Genomic DNA, 24,032 nt, shown 5'->3' on the forward strand with positions numbered 1-24,032 from the left:
CAGGACGGTCTCTTCTGTACCAGTCTGTCACTTTTTTGCTTCATGTTTGTTTGACTTTTTAAAGTTTTTCTGATGTATTTAAGCCCTGTTTTGTACAGTATGTTCACTTACTGGTGCTTTACAATCAAATAATATTATAATACAATATATTCACACTTACGAAGGGCACACGGGTTCTAATGGTGGCAAGTTGAAAAGAGGAGAAAGCATAGGTAAAAATTCTGACTCAGAGACCTTCATGACTCCCCCAATAACCACATCTCCTTCCATCACAAAGGGCTTCGGGGGACTCCTTTCCTTCAGGGAACATGCTGGTTGCTTAGTGGTATCATTGGTAAGGCGCAATGCAGACAACATTAGTAATGGGTTTATGTATTTCCGCAGTAGATCTGTCAGACCTGTCTGGAGAGACACAATTCCTGTTACATCCATTGATTATATCTTGTGTATTATTCCCTTATTTGATGATCAGTAATTACTGTATCCGGCAGTTTCTTAACAATACACACTGATATCAGGTGCGGAGGCCTCTTCATGTCTGTTATCTGAGTTCTCTGGGTCGGTACCATTACAATGATACCAAATTTATATAACTTTTCTTTTATTTTACAACATTAAAAAAATGTAAATTTAAACTTAAAAATGTACTTGCTTAAATTGCTCCATTCTGAGCCCTACAACTTTTTTATTTTTCCGTCTGTATGAGGCAAGTCTGGCAATTAGACTTGTTTTTTTCCCTGTTTATGCCATTTACGGCGAGGGATTCATAACATTATATCTTGAAGCACACATACAAAGTTAGTGGTAGTCAGCTCACGGACGCTCCTCCAGCTCATGTGCTCGGACGATCCCAAGGTGCAGCCCACCAGCACCACACAGCGAGGCAAGGCTCCGTACCCAAAAGGTTCATTGCAAGTCCATTACATCATCAGGAATAAAAAGACAGTTGAGGCGTTTCGGCTCGGCACACGCCTTGTTCACAACTTGGTATGACACTAACCACTAACACACTCTCTTACATTTGTAGGGTGTGAGCAGAGATCACATGATCAGTAATTAAAATCACATAGAAAACACATAATTACAGACGTAAAACGTAGAGTAGGACGGGAGCATAGCAGAAAGGAGCAAGTTGTTCTCAAAGATCATCACAAATAGTAAAATGAATTTAACAATATATACAGTACAGTGATCTTCTTCAAAAAATGATAGATATACTAGATGCGGAAAGTACAATTGTTTAATAAGTATTAGATCTTGTCTGGAATTTAGACCAAGCGGTATTCTCGTCGCTAGTCTGAAAATCCAGAAGGATTCTCTATTCAGAAGTGGCCTTCTGTGGCAACCACCTGGTCTTGGTAATCGGACTCTCTCTCCCCATAACCCTGAGTAATTTTACATCACCTCTGTGACCCTCTCGGAAGTGTCTTGATAGTGATGAGACATTAACTGTTTCACTTCTGCTGTCCCTAATCTCTGTTCACACCCTAAAATGTAAGAGTATGTTAGTGGTTTTTGCAAAAGAAGGGCCTGTGGAGCCTCATCAAACAGTCTCAAAACACAGGACTAGCCAGATATCCCTCCGGGAAGGACCCAGCCGAGGGGCGGCTCCAGTAAGGAAACCACCAAAACACCATATTAACTGGCCCTATAAGTCAATGTAATGACAAGGGTAAAACCAAGGCTAGGTAACCATCCACATACAGCTGTTTCGGGGTGTTGCCCCTCATCAGTGTGGAGCCGGATTCGGGCTAGGTGGGAGCAATGCCTAGTAGAGCCATAAGAGAAACAGATCACTGATCTCAGGGAGACCGGCCAAAGATAACACTGCCGGCTGCTAGTGAAAGAGCTTAATGCAATGAAGTGCCAAGCCGAAACGTGTCTACTGTCTTTTTATTCCTGATAATTTAATAGACTTGCAATAAAACTTTTGGATATGAAGTCTTGCCTCGCTCTGTGGTGCTGGACAATCTTTGCATTTCTGTGGGCTTAACCCTTGGGCTCTTCCGAGCACATGATCTGGAGGAGTGTCCGGTGAGCTGACTACCACTAACTTTGTATGTGTGCTTCAAGATTTAAGTAATGCACACCAGCTAAGCAGCTGATCTTATAATTTGGAACCATGTCTCAGCAAGCCATATCATCGGGAAATGGAGGAGAGCTTAGACCAGAGCAAGTAGGCATGTGGGCGACCATGCAGGTCGGAAGGCAAAAGCTGCAGTGTCTTCAAGATGAATCTCAACCCCACAGGTGAGAATGCTACCTCTGATTAACACATTTTAATGGAACAGGTATCCGTTAAAGAGCTGAAATTCTAGTGGGATAAGGCAACTTTATCCAAGTGTATAGAAAAGAAGATGATTTTCTGCATTAAAAACAACTCCCAACCAGAATTTATGAGTCTGAGTTTAAAAGAGAATGGGATACCTCTGCCGCCCTCCTCCTACCTGACTTAATCTTATGTCCTTATCCCTTGACTCTCCTCTTGTGTATGTATTATACCTTCCTACATGTGCCTACCATACCCTACCCCTCTCATGTCCTTACCCTGCCCATGCTTACCCCTGCTTGTCCTCCCACATCTACTATTCCCTCTTCCTCTCCCCATAGAATATGTCTTGTGTACGCTACTGACTGATCCTACTATATAGGACGTATACCACCAGGTTGCATGATGTATAATATATTATGTATATATCGTGTGTCTTGCCATAATGTTTCATCAATATAACCTATATACATATAACACCAGATACTCTTTACAGTCCAGATGCGATACCCTCCCCCAGCTAACTACATCCATGATCCACATGTGACTTAAGATACACCATGTACCCCATCAACCCCCCCCCCCCCTTTTTTTGTTCGTGTGACCCATATTTTTATGGTTTTTATGGATCCTTCTAACCACTTACCATTGAGAAGTTGCTATGCTTTCTTTTTGTTGGGTGACCGCATCATGTATTATGTTTATTTTATGTACTAGGCTGTTTTGTGATTATATTTTACTCTCATTACCACCTGTCCATTCCAGGTACTTATGTGCTTATTCTTCTTCCACAGCGACATTAAAAAAGACCCTGGCAGGTCGAAACATCATCATCAGTCGCCAGACAAAATACCTAATTCTATGTTCACCAGTGTGGTGATAAATGTTGTATACATACCTGGCCTATTCCTTTGCACGCTGTTAATAAACTGTTGAACACTTTTGCATGAAAAAGAGTGCTGCGGAGTCTTCTGTTACAGTATATTGGGGTGGAAACCCGTCCGTGACTAGCACCTACTATCTACACCCGTTGTGCACCCCTATCTCTTCCTTTCTAAAAGAGAATGGGAAGCAGCCTTATCCGAATGTTCACTTAAAATTATGTCGCTTATAATTAATATTTGTCTTCTTCATGGAGCATTTACACATAAGGTATAATTCGCCCAATCGAAGGATTAACAATTAAGAAGTAACAATGTGTTTTTTTTAGCGATCAGCGTTCAGACGGAACGATATATTGTTTGAAAAAATCATTATTGTGGTCGTTTTAAGATCTTAACGGCTTAAGCCTATCTCACACATAGGGTGAATCGGTGAAAGACTGTTCACACAAAGCGATCTGCGAATTTTCAGTGAACAACCAATGATGATTTGAGAACATGTTGAAAGATCACAATGAACGATTTCTCGCTCGTCCCTTGATCGTTCACTGTGTTTACGATTATCGCTCAAATATGATTGTTATCACAAAAATTCTGTGTAAAAGCACCATTAGAGCATGAAATTAAGGATATTCAGACAAATAAATTCCCTCCTCCTACAAACTCTTTCATCCCTTGGTGTCACCAGCTCTACCCTCTCCTGGATCTCCTCTTACCTCTCCAACCACACTTTAAGTGTCTCCCACTCCCACACTCCCTCCACTCCTCGCCCCCTTGTCTCTGTCCTGGGGCCTCGTTTCCAGATTTGGCCTGAAGCACATCATAGAATCCCATCAGCTATATTTTCCTTCGTCTCTCCCGCTTTCTAAAACTCAACATGGACAAAACAACGAATCATCTTTCCCTATCTCGCTACATTCCTTCACCTAATCTGTCATTCACAGGCAAGGAATTCATTCTGTCCCCTGTCCCCCAAGTCATCTGTCTTGGGGTCACCTTTGAGTCTGCCCTGTCTTTTAAACCACAAATTCAGGCCCCGACCACCTCCTGCCACCTTTAATAGAGATGAGCGAACCGGTTCGCCCGGTATGGGATCCAGGTCGGATTTCCCAAAAAGTCAGAGTCCGATCGGATTCGGATTTATGGAAGTCCGCTCTGCTCCGCTTTTTTTTTTTTTGCTTTCTGAAATGGCAGCCGCCATTTTAGAAACCAGGAAGTGTTCCGGGCAGGAAAAGTGCTTTCCTGTGATGCCCGAAGCCCACCCCCTGTGACATCAGTATAGCTTTAAAAGGAGCGGTCACATAACTGCATGGCGCAGTCTGCAGAGAGAGAGGAAGGAGAGTGTTACTACTGCACACAGCTCGTCAGTGACAAAACGCTGTTAATTGCTCGTGTTGCTGATGGAATGTTCTCAGAAGATATTCAACAAATGCAAAGACAAAAAGATTATTAGGAAAGCAGAGATGAGAAACATATAGTGATTGAGAGAGAAAAATAGAGAGGGAGAAATATAGATAGGTAGATAGATAGATAGGTAGATAGATTTGGCATGGGAGAGCAAAGGGTGCACAGAACAAAAACGCCAGAAAGAAAATAGAAACCAGAAAAGAGTTTTCTCAACCTTAGTGTCAAATATACCACTTGTGCATGTCATGACATACACGGTTTCCTGAGACACAAATATACACTCACCGGCCACTTTATTAGGTACACCATGCTAGTAACGGGTTGGACCCCCTTTTGTCTTCAGAACTGCCTCAATTCTTCGTGGCATAGATACAACAAGGTGCTGGAAGCTTCCTCAGAGATTTTGGTCCATATTGACATGATGGCATCACACAGTTGCCGCAGATTTGTCGGCTGCACATCCATGATGCCAATCTCCCGTTCCACCACATCCCAAAGATGCTCTATTGGATTGAGATCTGGTGACTGTGGAGGCCATTTGAGTAGAGTGAACTCATTGTCATGTTCAAGAAACCAGTCTGAGATGATTCTAGCTTTATGACATGGCGCATTATCCTGCTGAAAGTAGCCATCAGATGTTGGGTCCATTGTGGTCATAAAGGGATGGACATGGTCAGCAACAATACTCAGGTAGGCTGTGGCGTTGCAACCATGCTCAATTGGTACCAAGGGGCCCAAAGAGTGCCAAGAAAATATTCCCCACACCATGACACCACCACCACCAGCCTGAACCGTTGATACAAGGCAGGATGGATCCATGCTTTCATGATGTTGACGCCAAATTCTGACCCTACCATCCGAATGTCGCAGCAGAAATCGAGACTCATCAGACCAGGCAACGTTTTTCCAATCTTCTACTGTCCAATTTCGATGAGCTTGTGCAAATTGTAGCCTCAGTTTCCTGTTCTTAGCTGAGCGGAGTGGCACCCGGTGTGGTCTTCTGCTGCTGTAGCCCATCTGCCTCAAAGTTGGCCGTACTGTGCGATCAGAGATGCTCTTCTGCCTACCTTGGTTGTAACGGTTGGCTATTTGAGTCACTGTTGCCTTTCTATCAGCTGGAACCAGTCTGCCCATTCTCCTCTGACCTCTGGCATCAACAAGGCATTTCCGCCCACAGAACTGCCGCTCACTGGATGTTTTTTCTTTTTCGGACCATTCTCTGTAAACCCTAGAGATGGTTGTGCGTGAAAATCCCAGTAGATCAGCAGTTTCTGAAATACTCAGACCAGCCCTTCTGGCACCAACAACCATGCCACGTTCAAAGGCCCTCAAATCACCTTTCTTCCCCATACTGATGCTCGGTTTGAACTGCAGGAGATTGTCTTGACCATGTCTACATGCCTAAATGCACCATGTTGCCGCCATGTGATTGGCTGATTAGAAATTAAGTGGTAACGTGCAGTTGGACAGGTGTACCTAATAAAGTGGCCGGTGAGTGTATATCTAGTGCATGTTTGTAGAATAAAAATACAAAAACTGCAGCTATCTAGCCACAGAAGTGCGCAAGTGACAGGCCTGCTAAAGTAGTGTATATGACATCGTGGATTCCTGAGACACAAATATACCTCTAGTGTATGTCTGTAGAATAAAAATACAAACAAACTGCTATACAGATATCCAAGTACTATAGTGGCACCCTTGCGAGAGTCTATATGACATACGTTGTTTCCTGAGACACAAATATATATCTCTTGTGCATGTCTGTAGAATAAAACAAAAAAAAAACCTGCTATACAGATATACAAGTACTAAAGTGGCACGCATGCTAGACTGTATTACAGAAAATACTGTTCTCATCTACCAAGTGTAGAAATCAGAATTTGAATATAAAGTCATGGCACAGTGGCAGCAGGAAACCTCACAAAGCGTTTCAGGCAGAGGGCAGGGCAGAGAGTCTGGCTCAAGGGGCAGAAGAGGAAGTAGGGCAGGAAGAGGGTCCAGTGGCAGGCCTGAGCTTCCTTTGCCACACCAGGGTCGTGTTCACATGTCTAATCCCACAGTCCTGGAGTGGCTGGCTCACACTTCGACGTCCACAAGGATGAGTAGTGAGACAGCCAGCCAGGTATCTGTGGGTACCTCGGACACGACCCTGACTTGGCACAGGCACGCAGCAATTCCCCCACGTCCTCCATCTGACATCATCAGCAACATCCCGCTAACTTTTGAACCGCCTGCAAGGGAACTGTTGGCGTGTATGAGCAGCCAACTGCTCTTTGATGACGATGAGCATGTGGGGGAATAGACAGTGGACAATCAACTGGAGGGCAAAGCTGTGTCAGAGGCGATATCAGAGCAGGCCCATGGTAGGCCTGGCAGGGGAGCAGTAGGCAGTAGACAAGAGGGCTGGGCAGGAGCCTGATGAGGATGATAGCATCATTCTTGAACTGGATGATGCTACATCGGATGTTACATGGGATCCACGGTAGGATTTGGCTTATTCAACAGATTCGTCAACCGGGAATCCGTCTGCCAGCAGGCCCACCACAACTAAGAAGCAGACAGGCAGCAGTAGTCAAATAACAAGTCGGAAGCGTAGCTGGGACAACCAGATGACCACTGGGGAAACCTCCTCCACTGCAGGTCCTAGTATCTGCAGCTCCCGCCCATCCTCGCAGCCTGTCGGTACTAGACTCTACCCCTCGGCTGTGTGGCAGTTTTTTTAAAAATGGCAGGAGGATACCTATGTGGTCATCTGTCACCTGTGCGACAGGCACATTAAAAGAGGCAAGAGTTGCAATCCTGGCACCAGCGCCATGGCTGCCCATATGAATGCCCACCTGGCCAAGTTGCTAATGCTCCAGGCTCTGCCGTTTAAAGTGGTCAACTTGGCATCTTTCTGTGAACTGATGTGTGCGGAGCCACGGTGGAAGGTGCCGAGTCCACACTACTTTTCCAACACAGCTATGCTGGCCATGTATAGGTATGTTCGCGAAAAGGTTCCTCACACGCTGAGCCATTCAGTGAGCAGACATGTTCATTTAACCACAGACATCTGGAGCTGTAATTACAGGCAAGGGCGGTATATGTCCATTACTGGTCAGTGGGTAATATGTAATATGGACCCCCAGCAAGTTGGCCAGGGAAGGGCGATGACACCACCCCGTTGTCACAGCAGGGTTCCTGTGTCGCGGTCCTCCTCAACCTCCTCCAGTAGGTCCAAAGCCTCCTCAACCGCCAGTGTTCCTCCCTTGTACCACTTGGGTATAGCACGGAGGTGTCATGCTGTGTTGCATCTAGCCGAAAGGAGACACAGGGGAAGAGCTGCACCGCCTGCTCGAGATGGAAATCCACTCGTGGCTGACTCCATGCCATCTAAAAGTTGGGCCGGTGCCGAGTGACAATGGGAGCAACATTCTCTCTGTGCTGCGTCGAGAAGGTATGAGGCACGCCCCTGTGTATGGCACATGTTTTACACCTAATAGTTACACACTTTCTAAAGTCTTCATCCCATTAGCAGACTCTGCTGTCAATAGCTCGAAAGCTGTGTAACCATTTCAGCCATTCAAGTCGCTCTCACCACATCCTCCTCGACCTGCAGCAGAGGAATGGTCTTCCCAAACATCGTCTTATTTGCGATGTAGCTGCGCGGTGGAACTCCACCCACCACATGCTGGACCGGCTCTATGAGCAGAGGAAGGCCTTGACGGATTTCTTCTTGATGCAGGCGGACACGGCGACCCCCCTGTGTAACCTGGAGCTCGGGCAGTGGCAGCTCATGTGTGACACCTGCCGCTTGCTACGACGCTTTGAGGAGGCCACCTTGCTGGTCAGTGGGCAAGACACAGGGCTGAGCGCCATCATGCCCATGCTTCATGTACTGGAGCTGATGCTCATGCGGTGAGGGGGAACAGGTCTTGCCACTGTCGCAGCCTGGGTCGCTGGAGGAAGGCTTGGTGGGGGAGGAGGGAGAGGAAGATGAGGAGGAGGACCTGAATGTACAGGAACTTTTAGGGGAGACAGGTGGAGGAGAAGGAGATGAGCCTTCCTGCCAGACCAGAGGGGGCCAAAGGAGGATATGCAGGGCTATGAGGAGGATGAAAAGGATGGAGGCAGTACCCATTGGCAGTATGCTGTGGAGATGGAGGCAGGAACTCCCCTCCACTCCCTGGTGGAATTGGCTAAGCGCATGTTGATATGCTTTTGGGCTGACCCACGCTTGCAAAGGATTCGTCAATGGGACGAGTTCTGGCTGGCCACACTACTGGACCCACGGTATCTCAAAAATCTGTGTGAATTCATTCACCTTTCCCAATGGGAGGAAAAAATTAATTAGTATAGAGAGGAGCTGGGTGCACAGTTAGTGGCAGCCTTTGGAACACGGCGCTCTCATTCACGCCATTCCCACCAGGGCCACACCAGCAGCGCTGCCTCCTCCACATCCTCCTCTAGCAGCTTGGGTGGAATGAGCAGCGGCACCAGTCTGAGCCTGATGTCCATGATGCACGCTTTCATGCAGCCACAGGCTGGGGTAACAGGAGCACCCGCACCGCAGCAGGACATGGCGGCACACCTCAAACAGCAAGTCCAGGTGTTTTTGGACTCTACGTTGCCACCTAACGTGCCGGAACTCCTGGACTACTGGGTGGGAAAATTAGATGTCTGGTCACAACTCGCTGAATTTGCTTTGGACATACTCTCCTATCCGGCCAGCAGTGTGTTAGTATCACTATGTGTCATCCGAGCAAGTTTTCAGCACAGCAGGTAATATTGTCAGTCCCAGGAGAACCAGATTGTCCTGTGATAGTGTGGAGCGTCTGACTTTCATCAAAATGAACACCACATGGATAGATAAGGACTTTGTGACACCTGCTCCTGATACCACAGAGTAGGATTTGGTCCTGTTGTCACCAAGATGTAGGACCTTTTCTGCTTCTATTATGGCCTATATGTGAACTAGACCTTACTGGTCATTCCATTATTCCTGCTGCTGCCCTGCTACCTCTCGCCTGTCCATGGACCTTCTGCTTCCGCTGCTCATGTCACCCCATTACAAATGCTACTCCTGCCCTGGCCTTCATATTGACTACTGTTGCTCCTGTTCTGGCCTCCACGTTAACTACTGCTGCTCCTGCCCTGGCCTTCATGTTGGCTACTGTTGCTTCTGCCCTGGCCTCCATGTTGGCTACTGTTGCTCCTGTACTGGCCTCCATGTTGACTACTGCTTGGACTTCACTGGCCTCCATGTTGACTACTGTTGCTCTTGCCCTAGCCTCCATGTTGACTACTGTTGCTCCTGCCCTGGCCTCCGTGTTGACTACTGTTGTTTCTGTACTGGCCTCCATGTTAACTACTGTTGCTCCTGCCCTGGCCTCCATGTTGGCTACTGCAGGGCCTTCACTGGCCTCCATTTTAACTACTGCGGCTCCTGCCCTGACCTCCATGTTGGCTACTGCTGGGCCTTCACTGGCCTCCATGTTGACTACTCTTGCTTCTGTACTGGTCTCCATGTTGACTACTGTTGCTTCTCTACTGGCCTCCATGTTGACTACTGTTGCTCCTCTACTGGCTTCCATGTTGACTACTGTTGTTTCTGTACTGGCCTCCATGTTGACTTCTGTTGCTCCTGCCCTGGCCTCCATGTTGACTACTCCTGGGCCTTCACTGGCCCCCATGTTGACTACTGCTGCTCCTGTACTGGCCTCCATGTTGAATACTGCGGCTCCTGCCCTGGCCTCTATGTTGGCTACTGCTGCTCCTGTACTGGCCTCCATGTTGACTACTGTTGCTCCTGCCCTGGCCTCCATGTTGGCTACTGTTGCTCCTGTACTGGCCTTCATGTTGACTACTTCTGGGCTTGCCCTGGCCTCCATGTTGACTACTGTTGCTCTTATACTGGACTCCATGTTGACTACTGTTGCTCCTGTACTGGCCTCCATGTTGACTACTGTTGCTCCTGTACTGGCCTTCATGTTAACTACTTTTGGGACTGCCCTGGCCTCCATGTTGACTACTGTTGCTCCTGTACTGGCCTTCATGTTGACTACTTCTGGGCCTGCCCTGGCCTTCGTGTTGACTGCTGTTGCTCCTGTGCTGTCCTCCATGTTGACTACTGTTGCTCCTGTACTGGCCTTCATGTTGACTACTGTTGCTCCTGCCCTGGCCTTCATTTTGACTACTGTTGCTCCTGTACTGGTCTCCATGTTGACTACTGTTGCTCCTGTACTGGTCTCCATGTTGGCTACTGTTGCTCCTGTACTCGCCTCCATGTTGACTACTGCTGGGCCTGCCCTGGCCTCCATGTTGACTACAGTTGCCCCTGTACTGGGCTCCATGTTAAATACTGTTGCTTCTGTACTGGCCTCCATGTTGACTACTGTTGCTCCTGTACTGGCCTCCATGTCGACTACAGTTGCTCCTGCCCTGGCCTCCATGTTGGCTACTGTTGCTCCTGTACTGGCCTCCATGTTGACTACTGTTGGGCCTGCCCTGGCCTCCATGTTGACTACTGTTGCTCCTGTACTGGCCTCCATGTTGACTACTGTTGCTCCTGTACTGGCCTCCATGTTGGCTACTGTTGCTCCTGTATTGGCCTCCATGTTAACTACTGCTGCTCCTGCCCTAGCCTCAATGTTGACTACTGCTGCTCCTACCCTAGCCTTTGTGACTACTGCCGCTCCTGCACTGCCCTCCATATCTACGGTTGTTCCTAATATGGCCTCCTTGCCTACTGCTGATCATGATAAGGCCTACGTGACTACCGCTGTTTCTGATAAAGTCTACGATAGCACTGCTGATCCTGAATAGGCCTACGATACCATTGCTGATTACTGAGCTACCACTGCTGATCCCCACGATACCACTGCTGATTCCCACGCTAGCCCTGCTTTTTCCCATGAAACCACTGCTCATCCCCACAGTATCACTGCTCATGGCGGAGCTGATCCTGCTGCTGATCCCTATGCTACCACTGCTGGTCCTTCACTGGCGTTCAGTGAAAACTGCTGCTCCTGTACTGGCCTCAAATGACTATTGCTGGACCTCCACTGGCCTCCAATGACTACTGCTGCTCCTTCACTGCATTTGTGACCTCTTTGCTGCATAGACCCTGTAATGGTGAGTTTCCTGCATAGACCCTGTAATGGTGAATTTCCTGCATAGACCCTGTAATGGTGAGTTTCCTGCATAGACCCTGTAATGGTGAATTTCCTGCATACACCCTGTAATGGTGAGTTTCCTGCATAGACCCTGTAATGGTGAGTTTCCTGCATAGACCCTGTAATGGTGAGTTTCCTGCATAGACCCTGTAATGGTGAGTTTCCTGCATAGACCCTGTAATGGTGAGTTTCCTGCATAGACCCTGTAATGGTGAGTTTCCTGCATAGACCCTGTAATGGTGAGTTTCCTGCATAGACCCTGTAATGGTGAGTTTCCTGCATAGACCCTGTGATGGTGAGTTTCCTGCATAGACCCTGTATTGAAGTCTAAAAAAAAAAATTGACTTTGAGTTATCGAAAAGATAATGATGTTACTGACATGTAGAGCCCTAAATTCAACCAAATACACCACCCCCATATCATATAGATGGTTTAAACTAGGAAATCCGAAGAAATCCGAAATCCGGTCGATTGAACTTTTAAAAAAAATCCGGAACTGGTCGGACCAAACTTTTGAAAATGGTCTGCATAGCGGGGTCTACAGCACTGTACTCTGACCCAGGAAGTCTCCCACACCTTACAAATCATAGCAGATCCACTTCAGGCTGGGGCTTGCATCAGGGGACAGGACTGTGGAGGTTATCTCTCCGTAGCTGTAACCCCTCTCTCCCCGGATAGATAGCGCTGCATGCATGTACCCACATCTGCCCTGCTCATTCCTTCATGCTCCCTGCAGTCTCTGTCAGCCCTTGTGTTTCCCATCCTCTCCATTACTGCTATAATGTGCCTGCATTTATACTCAGCTATACTCACTGCTGCTATAATGTGCCTGCACTCACGCTCACCTATACACACTGCTGTTATAATGTGCCTGCACTCACACTCACCTATACACACTGCTGCTATAATTTGCCTGCACTCACACTCAGCTATACACACTGCTGTATATGGAAGTTTCTGTCACTGTCCTCCTGCACAGCTCTGTGATTTTTACTTCCTGATTGGTACATGCTGAAGACCCCCCTTTCCCATTGCTGTCATGTGACCACACAGACCTCTGACAGCAGCCCTGCTGTACAGTAATTTATAATATAACAGATTCAGCTGTTTCTCATTGTTTCACCTCTTCTACATGTTATTAAGAATAATAATCAGTATATTTTGGGGGTGGAGACAATTGTCTGCAGAACAGTGATTTCTTATGGGAAAATTTGCTTTGGTTTAATAGTGGATTTGGATTTTAATAAATATATATATACACACACACACACACACACACACACACACAATAGAGGGCTCTAGTGCAATTCCTCATCTACCATCCCACCCACCACTCCGCGGCTTACCATCATCCTCGTGTATGAAAAGGAATCTGTGGTGTGGATGATTTATTTTGATGTACAGAAGCTGAAAAATGAAGAAGTGTAAAATGTCAGAAATTCAAGTTTATTATACATCATGTGACTACATAATGTGTAGGCTGAGGAGAATCTGCTACAAGTGGTGGCCACAAGGGTCTGTTCTGGGTCCTGTTCTCTATAATATGTGTGTAAGTGACATAGGAGAAGGGTTGGAAGGTAAGGATAGTGATATAGGGGAAGGTTGGTAGGTAAGGATAGTGACAAAGAAGGGTTGGTGGGTAAGGATAGTGACATAGGAGAAGGGTTGGTAGGTAAGGATAGTGACATAGGAGAAGGGTTGGTAGGTAAGGATAGTGACAAAGAAGGGTTGGTGGGTAAGGATAGTGACATAGGAGAAGGGTTGGTAGGTAAGGATAGTGACATAGGAGAAGGGTTGGTAGGTAAGGATAGTGACAAAGAAGGGTTGGTGGGTAAGGATAGTGACATAGGAGAAGGGTTGGTAGGTAAGGATAGTGACATAGGAGAAGGTTTGGTAGGTAAGGATAGTGACATAGGAGAAGGGTTGGTATGTAAGGATAGTGACATAGGAGAAGGTTGGTAGGTAAGGATAGTGATATAGGAGAAGGGTTGGTAGGTAAGGATAGTGACAGGAGAAGGGTTGGTAGGTAAGGATAGTGACATAGGAGAAGGTTGGTAGGTAAGGATAGTGACATAGGAGAAGGGTTGGTAGGTAAGGATAGTGACATAGGAGAAGGTTGGTAGGTAAGGATAGTGACATAGGAGAAGGGTTGGTAGGTAAGGATAGTGATATAGGAGAAGGGTTGGTAGGTAAGGATAGTGACATAGGAGAAGGGTTGGTAGGGAAGGATAGTGACATAGGAGAAGGGTTGGTAGGGAAGGATAGGAAGGAAGGACATGATGGAAACCTTTAGATATGTTACAGGAGGAAGAAGGGAAAGGGAGGACATGATGGAAACCTTTATATATGTTACAGGAGGAAGAAGGGAAAGGGAGGACATGATGGAAACCTTTTTATATGTTACAGGAGGAAGAAGGGAAAGGGAGGACATGATGGAAATCTATATATATGTTACAGGAGGAAGAAGGGAAAGGGAGGACATGATGGAAACCTTTATATATGTTACAGGAGGAAGAAGGGAAAGGGAGGACTTGATGGAAACCTTTATATATGTTACACAAGAAAGAAGGGAAATGGGGGACATGATGGAAACCTTTATATATGTTACAGGAGGAAGAAGGGAAAGGGAGGACTTGATGGAAACCTTGATATATGTTACAGGAGGAAGAAGGGAAAGGAGGACATGATGGAAACCTTTATATATGTTACAGGAGGAAGAAGGAAAAGGGAGGACATGATAGGAACCTTTATATATGTTACAGGAGGAAGAAGGGAAAGGGAGGACATGATGGAAACCTTTAGATATGTTACAGGAGGAAGAAGGGAAAGGGAGGACATGATGGAAACCTTTATATATGTTACAGGGGGAAGAAGGGAAAGGGAGGACATGATGGAAACCTTTATATATGTTAGAGGAGGAAGAAGGGAAACGGAGGACATGATGGAAACCTTTATATATGTTACAGGAGGAAGAAGGGAAAAGGAGGACATGATGGAAACCTTTATATATGTTACAGGAGGAAGAAGGGAAAGGGAGGACATGATGGAAACCTTTATATATGTTACAGGAGGAAGAAGGGAAAGGGAGGACATGATGGAAACCTTTATATATGTTACAGGAGGAAGAAGGGAAAGGGGGGACATGATGGAAATCTTTATATATGTTACAGGAGGAAGAAGGGAAAGGGGGGACATGATGGAAACCTTTATATATGTTACAGGAGGAAGAAGGGAAAGGGGGACATGATGGAAACCTTTATATATGTTACAGGAGGAAGAAGGGAAAGGGAGGACATGATGGAAACCTTTATATATGTTACAGGAGGAAGAAGGGAAAGGGGGACATGATGGAAACCTTTATATATGTTACAGGAGGAAGAAGGGAAAGGGAGGACATGATGGAAACCTTTATATATGTTACAGGAGGAAGAAGGGAAAGGGAGGACATGATGGAAACCTTTAGATATGTTACAGGAGGAAGAAGGGAAAGGGAGGACATGATGGAAACCTTTATATATGTTACAGGGGGAAGAAGGGAAAGGGAGGACATGATGGAAACCTTTATATATGTTAGAGGAGGAAGAAGGGAAAGGGAGGACATGATGGAAACCTTTATATATGTTACAGGAGGAAGAAGGGAAAGGGAGGACATGATGGAAACCTTTATATATGTTACAGGAGGAAGAAGGGAAAGGGAGGACATGATGGAAACTTTATATATGTTACAGGAGGAAGAAGGGAAAGGGAGGACATGATGGAAACCTTTATATATGTTACAGGAGGAAGAAGGGAAAGGGGGACATGATGGAAACCTTTATATATGTTACAGGGGGGAAGAAGGGAAAGGGGGGACATGATGGAAACAGGGCCGGCGTTAGCACCCGGCATACTCGGGCAAGTGTCGGGGCCCACGGCCGCTCAGGGGGCCCCCGACACTTGCCTGAGCAGTGAGCCAGACGCCCGCCTCATCACCAACCTCCGGGTTGCTAGAAGGACCTGCTGTGTTTGCTGCCGAGCAATGGGGAAGGACCTGTGGTGATGTCATAAGGGGGGCGGGGCTGAGAACGGGAGAGGATGCAAATGGATGAAGGACCTGTGATCATTGTCATGTGACATGAGGGGATGGGGCTCACTAATACCTTCCCTCTGTATGCTGTGAGTTGTAGTCCTTCTCTTATATCTCCTCCTGTAATGCTCTCTGATCTCCCATAATAACAGGCTGTCCATGCTGGGAGTTGTAGTTCTCCTCTTATACCTGCTCCTGTGATGTCCTCTGATCTCCCATAATAACAAGCTGAACATGCTGGGAGTTATAGTCCTCCTCTTATACCTGCTCCTGTAATGTCCTCTGATCTCCCATAATAACAGGCTGGACACGCTGGGAGTTGTAGTTCCCCCCGGTATACCTCATGTAATGCCTCCTTATTGTAACTCCATTCTAGCCTTCTCCATGGTGAACAAGTTAGAATACAGACTCCAGGGAGACGATCTCCTTCTAGCACCTCCAATCTAGTCTCATCCCTTCGTGGATCCGATCTCACCAACAGGCGCAGAGCGATGACGACATGGCGCCTGCTGGTGGATCCACAAGGCGCATACAAGCGAGAAGAGGACCTGTCCCCCGCCTGGATTAGTGAGTATGATTTTATTTTTTTATTTTCTTGTGTTGAGGGAGAGCAGGGGACATTACTATGGGGGCAGGGGACATTACTATAGGGGGCAGGGGACATTACTATGGGGAGCAGGGGACATTACTATGGGGGCAGGGGACATTACTATGGGGGCAGGGGACATTACTATGGGAGCAGGGGACATTACTATGGGGGCAGGGGACATTACTATGGGGGCAGGAGACATTACTATGGGGGCAGGGGACATTACTATGGGGAGCAGGGGACATTACTATGGGGGCAGGAGACATTACTATGGGGACAGAGCAGGGGACATTACTATGGGAGCAGGGGACATTACTATGGGGGCAGGGGACATTACTATGGGAGCAGGGGACATTACTATGGGGGCAGGGGACATTACTATGGGGGCAGGGGACATTACTATGGGAGCAGGGGACATTACTATGGGGAGCAGGGGACATTACTATGGGGGCAGGAGACATTACTATGGGGACAGAGCAGGGGACATTACTATAGGGGGCAGGGGACATTACTATGGGGAGCAGGGGACATTACTATGGGGACAGAGCAGGGGACATTACTATGGGGACAGAGCAGGGGACATTACTATGGGGACAGAGCAGGGGACATTATTATAGGGACAGGGGACATTACTATGGGGAGCAGGGGACATTACTATGGGGAGCAGGGGACATTACTATGGGAGCAGGGGACATTACTATGGGGGCAGGGGACATTACTATAGGGGGCAGGGGACATTACTATGGGGCAGGGGACATTACTATAGGGGGCAGGGGACATTACTATGGGGCAGGGGACATTACTATGGGGGCAGGGGACATTACTATAGGGGGCAGGGGACATTACTATGGGGAGCAGGGGACATTACTATGGGGGCAGGGGACATTACTATGGGGGCAGGGGACATTACTATGGGGGCAGGGGACATTACTATAGGGGGCAGGGGACATTACTATGGGGAGCAGGGGACATTACTATGGGGGCAGGGGACATTACTATGGGGAGCAGGGGATATTACTATGGGGGCAGGGGACATTACTATGGGGGCAGGGGACATTACTATGGGGAGCAGGGGACATTACTATGGGGGCAGGGGACATTACTATAGGGGGCAGGGGACATTACTATGGGGAGCAGGGGACATTACTATGGGGGCAGAGGACATTACTATGGGGGCAGAGGACATTACTATGGGGAGCAGGGGACATTACTATGGGGGCAGGGGACATTACTATAGGGGGCAGGGGACATTACTATGGGGAGCAGGGGACATTACTATGGGGGCAGGGGACATTACTATGGGGAGCAGGGGATATTACTATGGGGGCAGGGGACATTACTATGGGGCAGGGGACATTACTATGGGGGCAGAGGACATTACTATGGGGACAGGGGACATTACTATGGGGGCAGGGGACATTACTATGGGGAGCAGGGGACATTACTATGGGGAGCAGTGGACATTACTATGGGGGCAGAGGACATTACTATGGGGAGCAGGGGACATTACTATAGGGAGCAGGGGACATTACTATGGGGGCAGAGCAGGGGACATTACTATGGGGACAGAGCAGGGGACATTACTATGGGGACAGAGCAGGGGACATTACTATGGGGGCAGATGACATTACTATGGGGGCAGGGGACATTGCTATGGGGAGCAGGGGACATTACTATGGGGAGCAGGGGACATTACTATGGGGGCAGGGGACATTACTATGGGGAGCAGGGGACATTACTATGGGGGCAGGGGACATTACCATGGGGGCAGGGGACATTACTATGGGGAGCAGGGGACATTACTATGGGAGCAGGGGACATTACTATGGGGGCAGGGGACATTACTATGGGGACAGAGCAGGGGACATTACTATGGGGGTAGGGGACATTACTATGGGGACAGAGCAGGGGACATTACTATGGGGACAGAGCAGGGGACATTACTATGGGGACAGAGCAGGGGACATTACTATGGGGAGCAGGGGACATTACTATGGGGGCAGGGGACATTACTATGGGGGCAGGGGACATTACAATGGGGACAGAGCAGGGGGCATTACTATGGGGGCAGGGGACATTACTATGGGGACAGAGCAGGGGACATTACTATGGGGGCAGAGCAGGGGACATTACTATGGGGACAGAGCAGGGGACATTACTATGGGGAGCAGGGGACATTACTATGGGGGCAGGGGACATTACTATGGGGGCAGGGGACATTACAATGGGGACAGAGCAGGGGGCATTACTATGGGGGCAGGGGACATTACTATGGGGACAGAGCAGGGGACATTACTATGGGGGCCGAGCAGGGGATATTACTATGGGGGCAGAGCAGGGGACATTACTATGGAAAATGTGCGGAGCCTAATATGATTGTCTGACAGGTCCCGAAGAGATGAATTGTAGCTTGAAGATATCATCATGGAGGTCTGGGCAAGATGGAGAGGAAAAGGAGAGTGATCGCCTCAGATGAAAGAAGATGTCACCTGTGAGTTATTGGATTATGTTTTTTTTTTCAGTATTTTGTCAAACTTTATGTGGTAGGTGTGCCCCGAGGTGTGCTATACAAAGGGGCCCGCTGAGGCTCTCTCGCCCAAGGGCCCACAAAAACCTGGAGCCGGCCCTGGATGGAAACCTTTATATATGTTACAGGAGGAAGAAGGGAAAGGGAGGACATGATGGAAACCTTTATATATGTTAGAAGAGGAAGAAGGGAAAGGGAGGACATGATGGAAACCTTTATATATGTTAGAGGAGGAAGAAGGGAAAGGGAGGACATGATGGAAACCTTTATATATGTTAGAGGAGGAAGAAGGGAAAGGGGAGACATGATGGAAACCTTTATATATGTTACAGGAGGAGGAAAGGAAAGGGAGGACATGATGGAAACCTTTATATATGTTAGAAGAGGAAGAAGGGAAAGGAGGGACATGATGGAAACCTTTATATATGTTACAGGAGGAAGATGGGAAAGGGAGGACGTGATGAAAACCTTGATATATGTTACAGGAGGAAGAAGGGAAAGGGAGGACATGATGGAAACCTTTATATATGTTACAGGAGGAAGAAGGGAAAAGGGGGGATATGATGGAAACCTTTATATATGTTACAGGAGGGAAGAAGGGAAAGGGAGGACATGATGGAAACCTTTATATATGTTACAGGAGGAAGAAGGGAAAGGGAGGACATGATGGAAACCTTTATATATGTTACAGGAGGAAGAAGGGAAAGGAGGGACATGATGGAAACCTTTATATATGTTACAGGGGGAAGAAGGGAAAGGGAGGACATGATGGAAACCTTTATATATTTACAGGAGGAAGAAGGGAAAGGGAGGACATGATGGAAACCTTTATATATTTACAGGAGGAAGAAGGGAAAGGAGGGACATGATGGAAACCTTTATATATGTTACAGGAGGAAGAAGGGAAAGGAGGGACATGATGGAAACCTTTATATATGTTACAGGGGGAAGAAGGGAAAGGGAGGACACAATGGAAACCTTTATATATGTTACAGGAGGAAGAAGGGAAAGGGAGGACATGATGGAAACCTTTATATATGTTACAGGAGGAAGAAGGGAAAGGGGACATGATGGAAACCTTTATATATGTTACAGGAGGAAGAAGGGAAAGGGGGGACATGATGGAAACCTTTATATATGTTATAGGAGGAAGAAGGGAAAGGGGGGACATGATGGAAACCTTTATATATGTTACAGGAGGAAGAAGGGAAAGGAGGGACATGATGGAAACCTTTATATATGTTACAGGAGGAAGAAGGTTCAGGAGGGAAATGTTTTTAATAAGAAACTGAACACAAGAAGAAGAGGAGGAGACAATGTGAGGTTATAGGGGGAAGATCATGACGATTATGATAATTTTTTCCTCTAAAAAAGTAGTAGATGCTTGTAGAAATCTTCCAGCAGATGTGGTAGGTAAATCTACAGTAAGTGAGTGTAAACCTGCCTGGTATATATATATATCCTAAGACTGAAGTCATACAGGGACAGAGTAAACCCTTTCTGTTATTACAGACGTCTATAATACATTGGTGTATTTGTGCTGTATAAGGGAGACAGCAGTGTGTATTCTATGTAGTGTGGCGGCTGCAGGAGAGACTGGATATGGAATTGTCTTTGCAGCCTTGAGGTGTCAGGTTAGGAGTCCCCTCAGGGCAGCGGCAGTGGAGGATATATGATCTCCCTGTATTTGTGTAATCAGATGTGGATTATCATGTGAGCCCAGGAAGGATTCCTCATCCTGCAGCTGGATGGATCTATATCTGCACACAAAGCCTCAGTCACTCACCTTCTCCCTGTAGAGTTCAGTCTTCGGTGGGACACATGGCGGCGGCCGCAGTTTCCCGCCACCTGCGCTGCTCTATCAGACAATAGGATTCCGCCTCTGTTTATAAAAGCCGATGTTTTCCTCGCTCAGGAATCCCCAGGAGGTTTTCTACCTTGTTTCTGTCTCTTTATTCCTGTAGTTAAAGAGAGAATATAAAATTATAGGATTCCAAACCCGATCATTATGTGCTGCCGAGAGCCATGACTTATATATGGAGCGCGAGATATTCCCACCGGGGGAGGAGACAATGATCAAATCTGTAACAGGAATAAGAAGGAAAGAATGTATCCTAGCTATACCCATACTCAGCCATGGCACTACTATATTACCCAAACCAGCCATGTATACTGTATTATTGTGGGGGAAGTGTAAGGTCAATATCACACATACTATAATAACAATGCCTGATATACTAGTCGTAAGGCACATAGAATATAATCTCACCATCTATAATGCATACAGTATATAATAAAGCAACTGAAAGTAAGGCATAAAGCTATAAAGATAGTATAGATGTCAGGAAGGAAAAAGACACAGAGACAAGTGCAGCTCTAGTCTGGCACCCGTCCCAGCTGTCCCTTCCTACTTGCCACAAACAGTACTAAGAATTACTGCGGACAACTGGTCGACAAACCTTACACTGAGATAAGTGCAATACAAAAACAAAACAAGACAAACAAACACAATATAGAATGTTCAGGGAACAAGGTCAGCAACAGCCGGGCATAGAAGGTACAAAATCAGAATCCAGAAGGCAAGGTCAGGGTACAAAATCCAAAAGGTCAGAACAACAATAATAGTAAGTCAGGAGAATTCTAGGTCAAGGCACAAGGCGCTATCACAGGCACTGGAATGAGACCAGGGGCTGAGATTTATAGTAAACAGGAACCTAGGTGCTGACAGTTAACTGGCTAGGTCAGCTGTCAGTCACCATCAACGGTACACCTGAAACCGATCGACCGGGGGTGGTGAGGCCCCGGCCGCGGCAATACACAAAAGAAAAAATTAAACACAGTAGGCTGGCTGCCGGGGACGCTATGGGCGGGCCCCGGCAACCAGTCCTGCTCAACAGCAGAGCGTGGTAATGTCAGAGCACGGCCCGAGATCCAAACGTGCAGGGCGGCTGCTAAGGACGCCGTCGGCGCACCCCCAGCAACCTCCTCTGCTTGTTGTGAAGGACGTCATCTGCATCATTCTCAGACTCTGCCATCGGTAGGTATTCTGACCATTTAGTCTGATTATCAGACACATAACACCTTAAACATTGGATGACCGAATGGTTAGTACTTTCTGTCTGACCATTAGTCTCAGGATGGAATACCGCCGAATATGACAAAGAAGTTCTTAAAAGCTCACAAAATGCTTTCCAAAACCTGGAAACTAATTGTACCGGCAATCCCCGGATGACCTGCTAGACTGGATGCATGAACCTCCTTTAGTACCTCCAGTCTTAAATTTAGAGGTACAAACAATTTACTGGGAGGGACATGCGGTGGTGCACTGCCCTGAGAGTTCAGGATAGCATTGCAAAGATCCACTGTCATGCTAGCAAGAACTGTACCAGGGGTTAAAATGGTCTCAGGTTTCTCCTCAATCATTCTACTATCACCAAAACTTGTGGACAAGGCGTTGGCTTTGACATTTCTATTCCCCGGGCGATATGTAACCGCAATATCGATTCGGGTAAAAAAAAGTGCCCACCGGGCTTGTCGGGGGTTTGGCCTTTTGGCCTTGTCCAGATACAACAGATTTTTGTGGTCTGTGAGGACAGTGATCTGGTGCCGAGCTCGTTCCAGGAAATGTCTCCATTCCTCATAGACCCATTTAATGGCTAACAGTTTCCTATTACCAACATCATAATTACGTTCGGAACTGGAGAATTTCCTGGAGAAGAAGGCCACCAGACGCATGTTGGTATATGGTTCTCTGCCTTGGGATAAAACTGCTCCGACACCTGACTCGGAGCCATCAACCTCAATGACAAACGGAAGTTCCGAATCAGGGTGTACCAACACAGGAGCTGAGGAGAAGCTACTCTTAAGCTGATTAAAAGCAGCTTCTGCTTCCGGGGACCAGGGAATTAAGTTCAGACCTTTCTTTGTAAGATCGGTAAGAGGTTTACTAATAAGAGAGAAGTTCTTGATAAATTTTCTGTAAAAGTTATAAAAAACAAGAAATCTCTGAAGTTCTTTCAGAATGGTAGGTTTAGCCCACTCCTGGACCGCAGTAACTTTTTTGGGGTCTATTTGAACCGACTCGGGGGTAATGATATACCCCAAGAATCCAATTTCCTGTACCCCAAACAGACATTTGGACATTTTGGCACAAAGAGTGTTTTTACGTAATCTTGACTTCCCGTACGTGTTCCATGTGAGATTTCCAATCAGGTGAATATATGAAAATATCATCCAGGTATACCACTACATACTGACCAAACAATCTTGAAAAATATCGTTGACAAACCTCTGGAAGATGGCAGGAGCATTACTTAACCCGAAGGGCATAACCAAGTATTCAAAATGTACCTCGGGAGTATTAAACGCCGTCTTCCATTCGTCCCCCTCTCTGATCTGGATTAAGTTGAATGCACCCCGTAGATCAATTTTGGAGAACCAACGAGCGCCCACACTCTGATTAAGCAGATCTGGGATCAGAGGAAGTGGGTGAAAGTCTTTGATGGTAATCTTGGTAAAGCTCCCTGTAGTCGATACAGGAACGCAACCCACCATCCTTTTTTTTAACAAAGTGAACCCGCACCCATGGGAGATACAGAGGGTCTAATATGTCCTTTTCTTAGGCTGTCCTGAATGTAGACACACATTGACTCTCTCTGTGTGCGGGGGGGGGGGGGGGGGGGAGGTTCAAAATACGGCCCTTGGGATACCTGGCCCCAGACGCGAGATCAATAGCGCAGTCGTATGAACAGTGCGGGGGAAGGGCATCAGCAACAGATTCATTAAAAACATCAACATAATCACAAATAAATTCTGGGATTTGAGATGAATCTTGAACAGAAAATACCATAGGTACTACAGAAGAGAGATGAGAGCCACAAGAATCTCCCCACTTAACCAGTTCAGTGGTTCTCCAATCAAACACTGGATTGTGTTGACGCAGCCATAGTAACCCTAAATTGATATCTGCTGCTAGATGTTCTAAGACAAAAAGAGAAATTTGCCTTTGATGAAGACAACCCACCTGCATGGTGACTTCAGGGGTGCGATAGTTTACTGATCCTGTTTTTAAGAGGTTAGAATCAGCGCCTGCTACAGAAAAGGGATAACATAATGGCGCCATTCTAAGACCCAACGAGT

At 46.9% G+C, this 24,032-nt stretch overlaps 1 protein-coding gene across 4 annotated transcripts in view; it reads right to left on the reverse strand.

Moving 5' to 3' along the window:
* The window catches only part of LOC138795150 (vomeronasal type-2 receptor 26-like), a 66,688-nt gene that overhangs the window by 37,007 nt on the left and 5,649 nt on the right, over positions 1-24,032 (reverse strand). For 3 of the 4 annotated variants that reach the window (XM_069974131.1, XM_069974130.1, XM_069974133.1), the window contains exons 2-4: positions 20,680-20,851; positions 13,058-13,118; positions 161-402 (exon numbers count right to left, since the gene is read on the reverse strand). In XM_069974131.1, the coding sequence (XP_069830232.1) occupies positions 161-402; positions 13,058-13,063 (248 nt within the window). In that variant the 5' untranslated portion in view covers positions 13,064-13,118; positions 20,680-20,851. The remainder of the gene's footprint in view (positions 1-160; positions 403-13,057; positions 13,119-20,679; positions 20,852-24,032) is intronic. The other variant, XM_069974132.1, reaches the window with a different exon arrangement.

The sequence above is a fragment of the Dendropsophus ebraccatus genome, chromosome 6 (genome assembly GCF_027789765.1).
Source record: "Dendropsophus ebraccatus isolate aDenEbr1 chromosome 6, aDenEbr1.pat, whole genome shotgun sequence".
Lineage (NCBI taxonomy): Eukaryota > Metazoa > Chordata > Amphibia > Anura > Hylidae > Dendropsophus > Dendropsophus ebraccatus.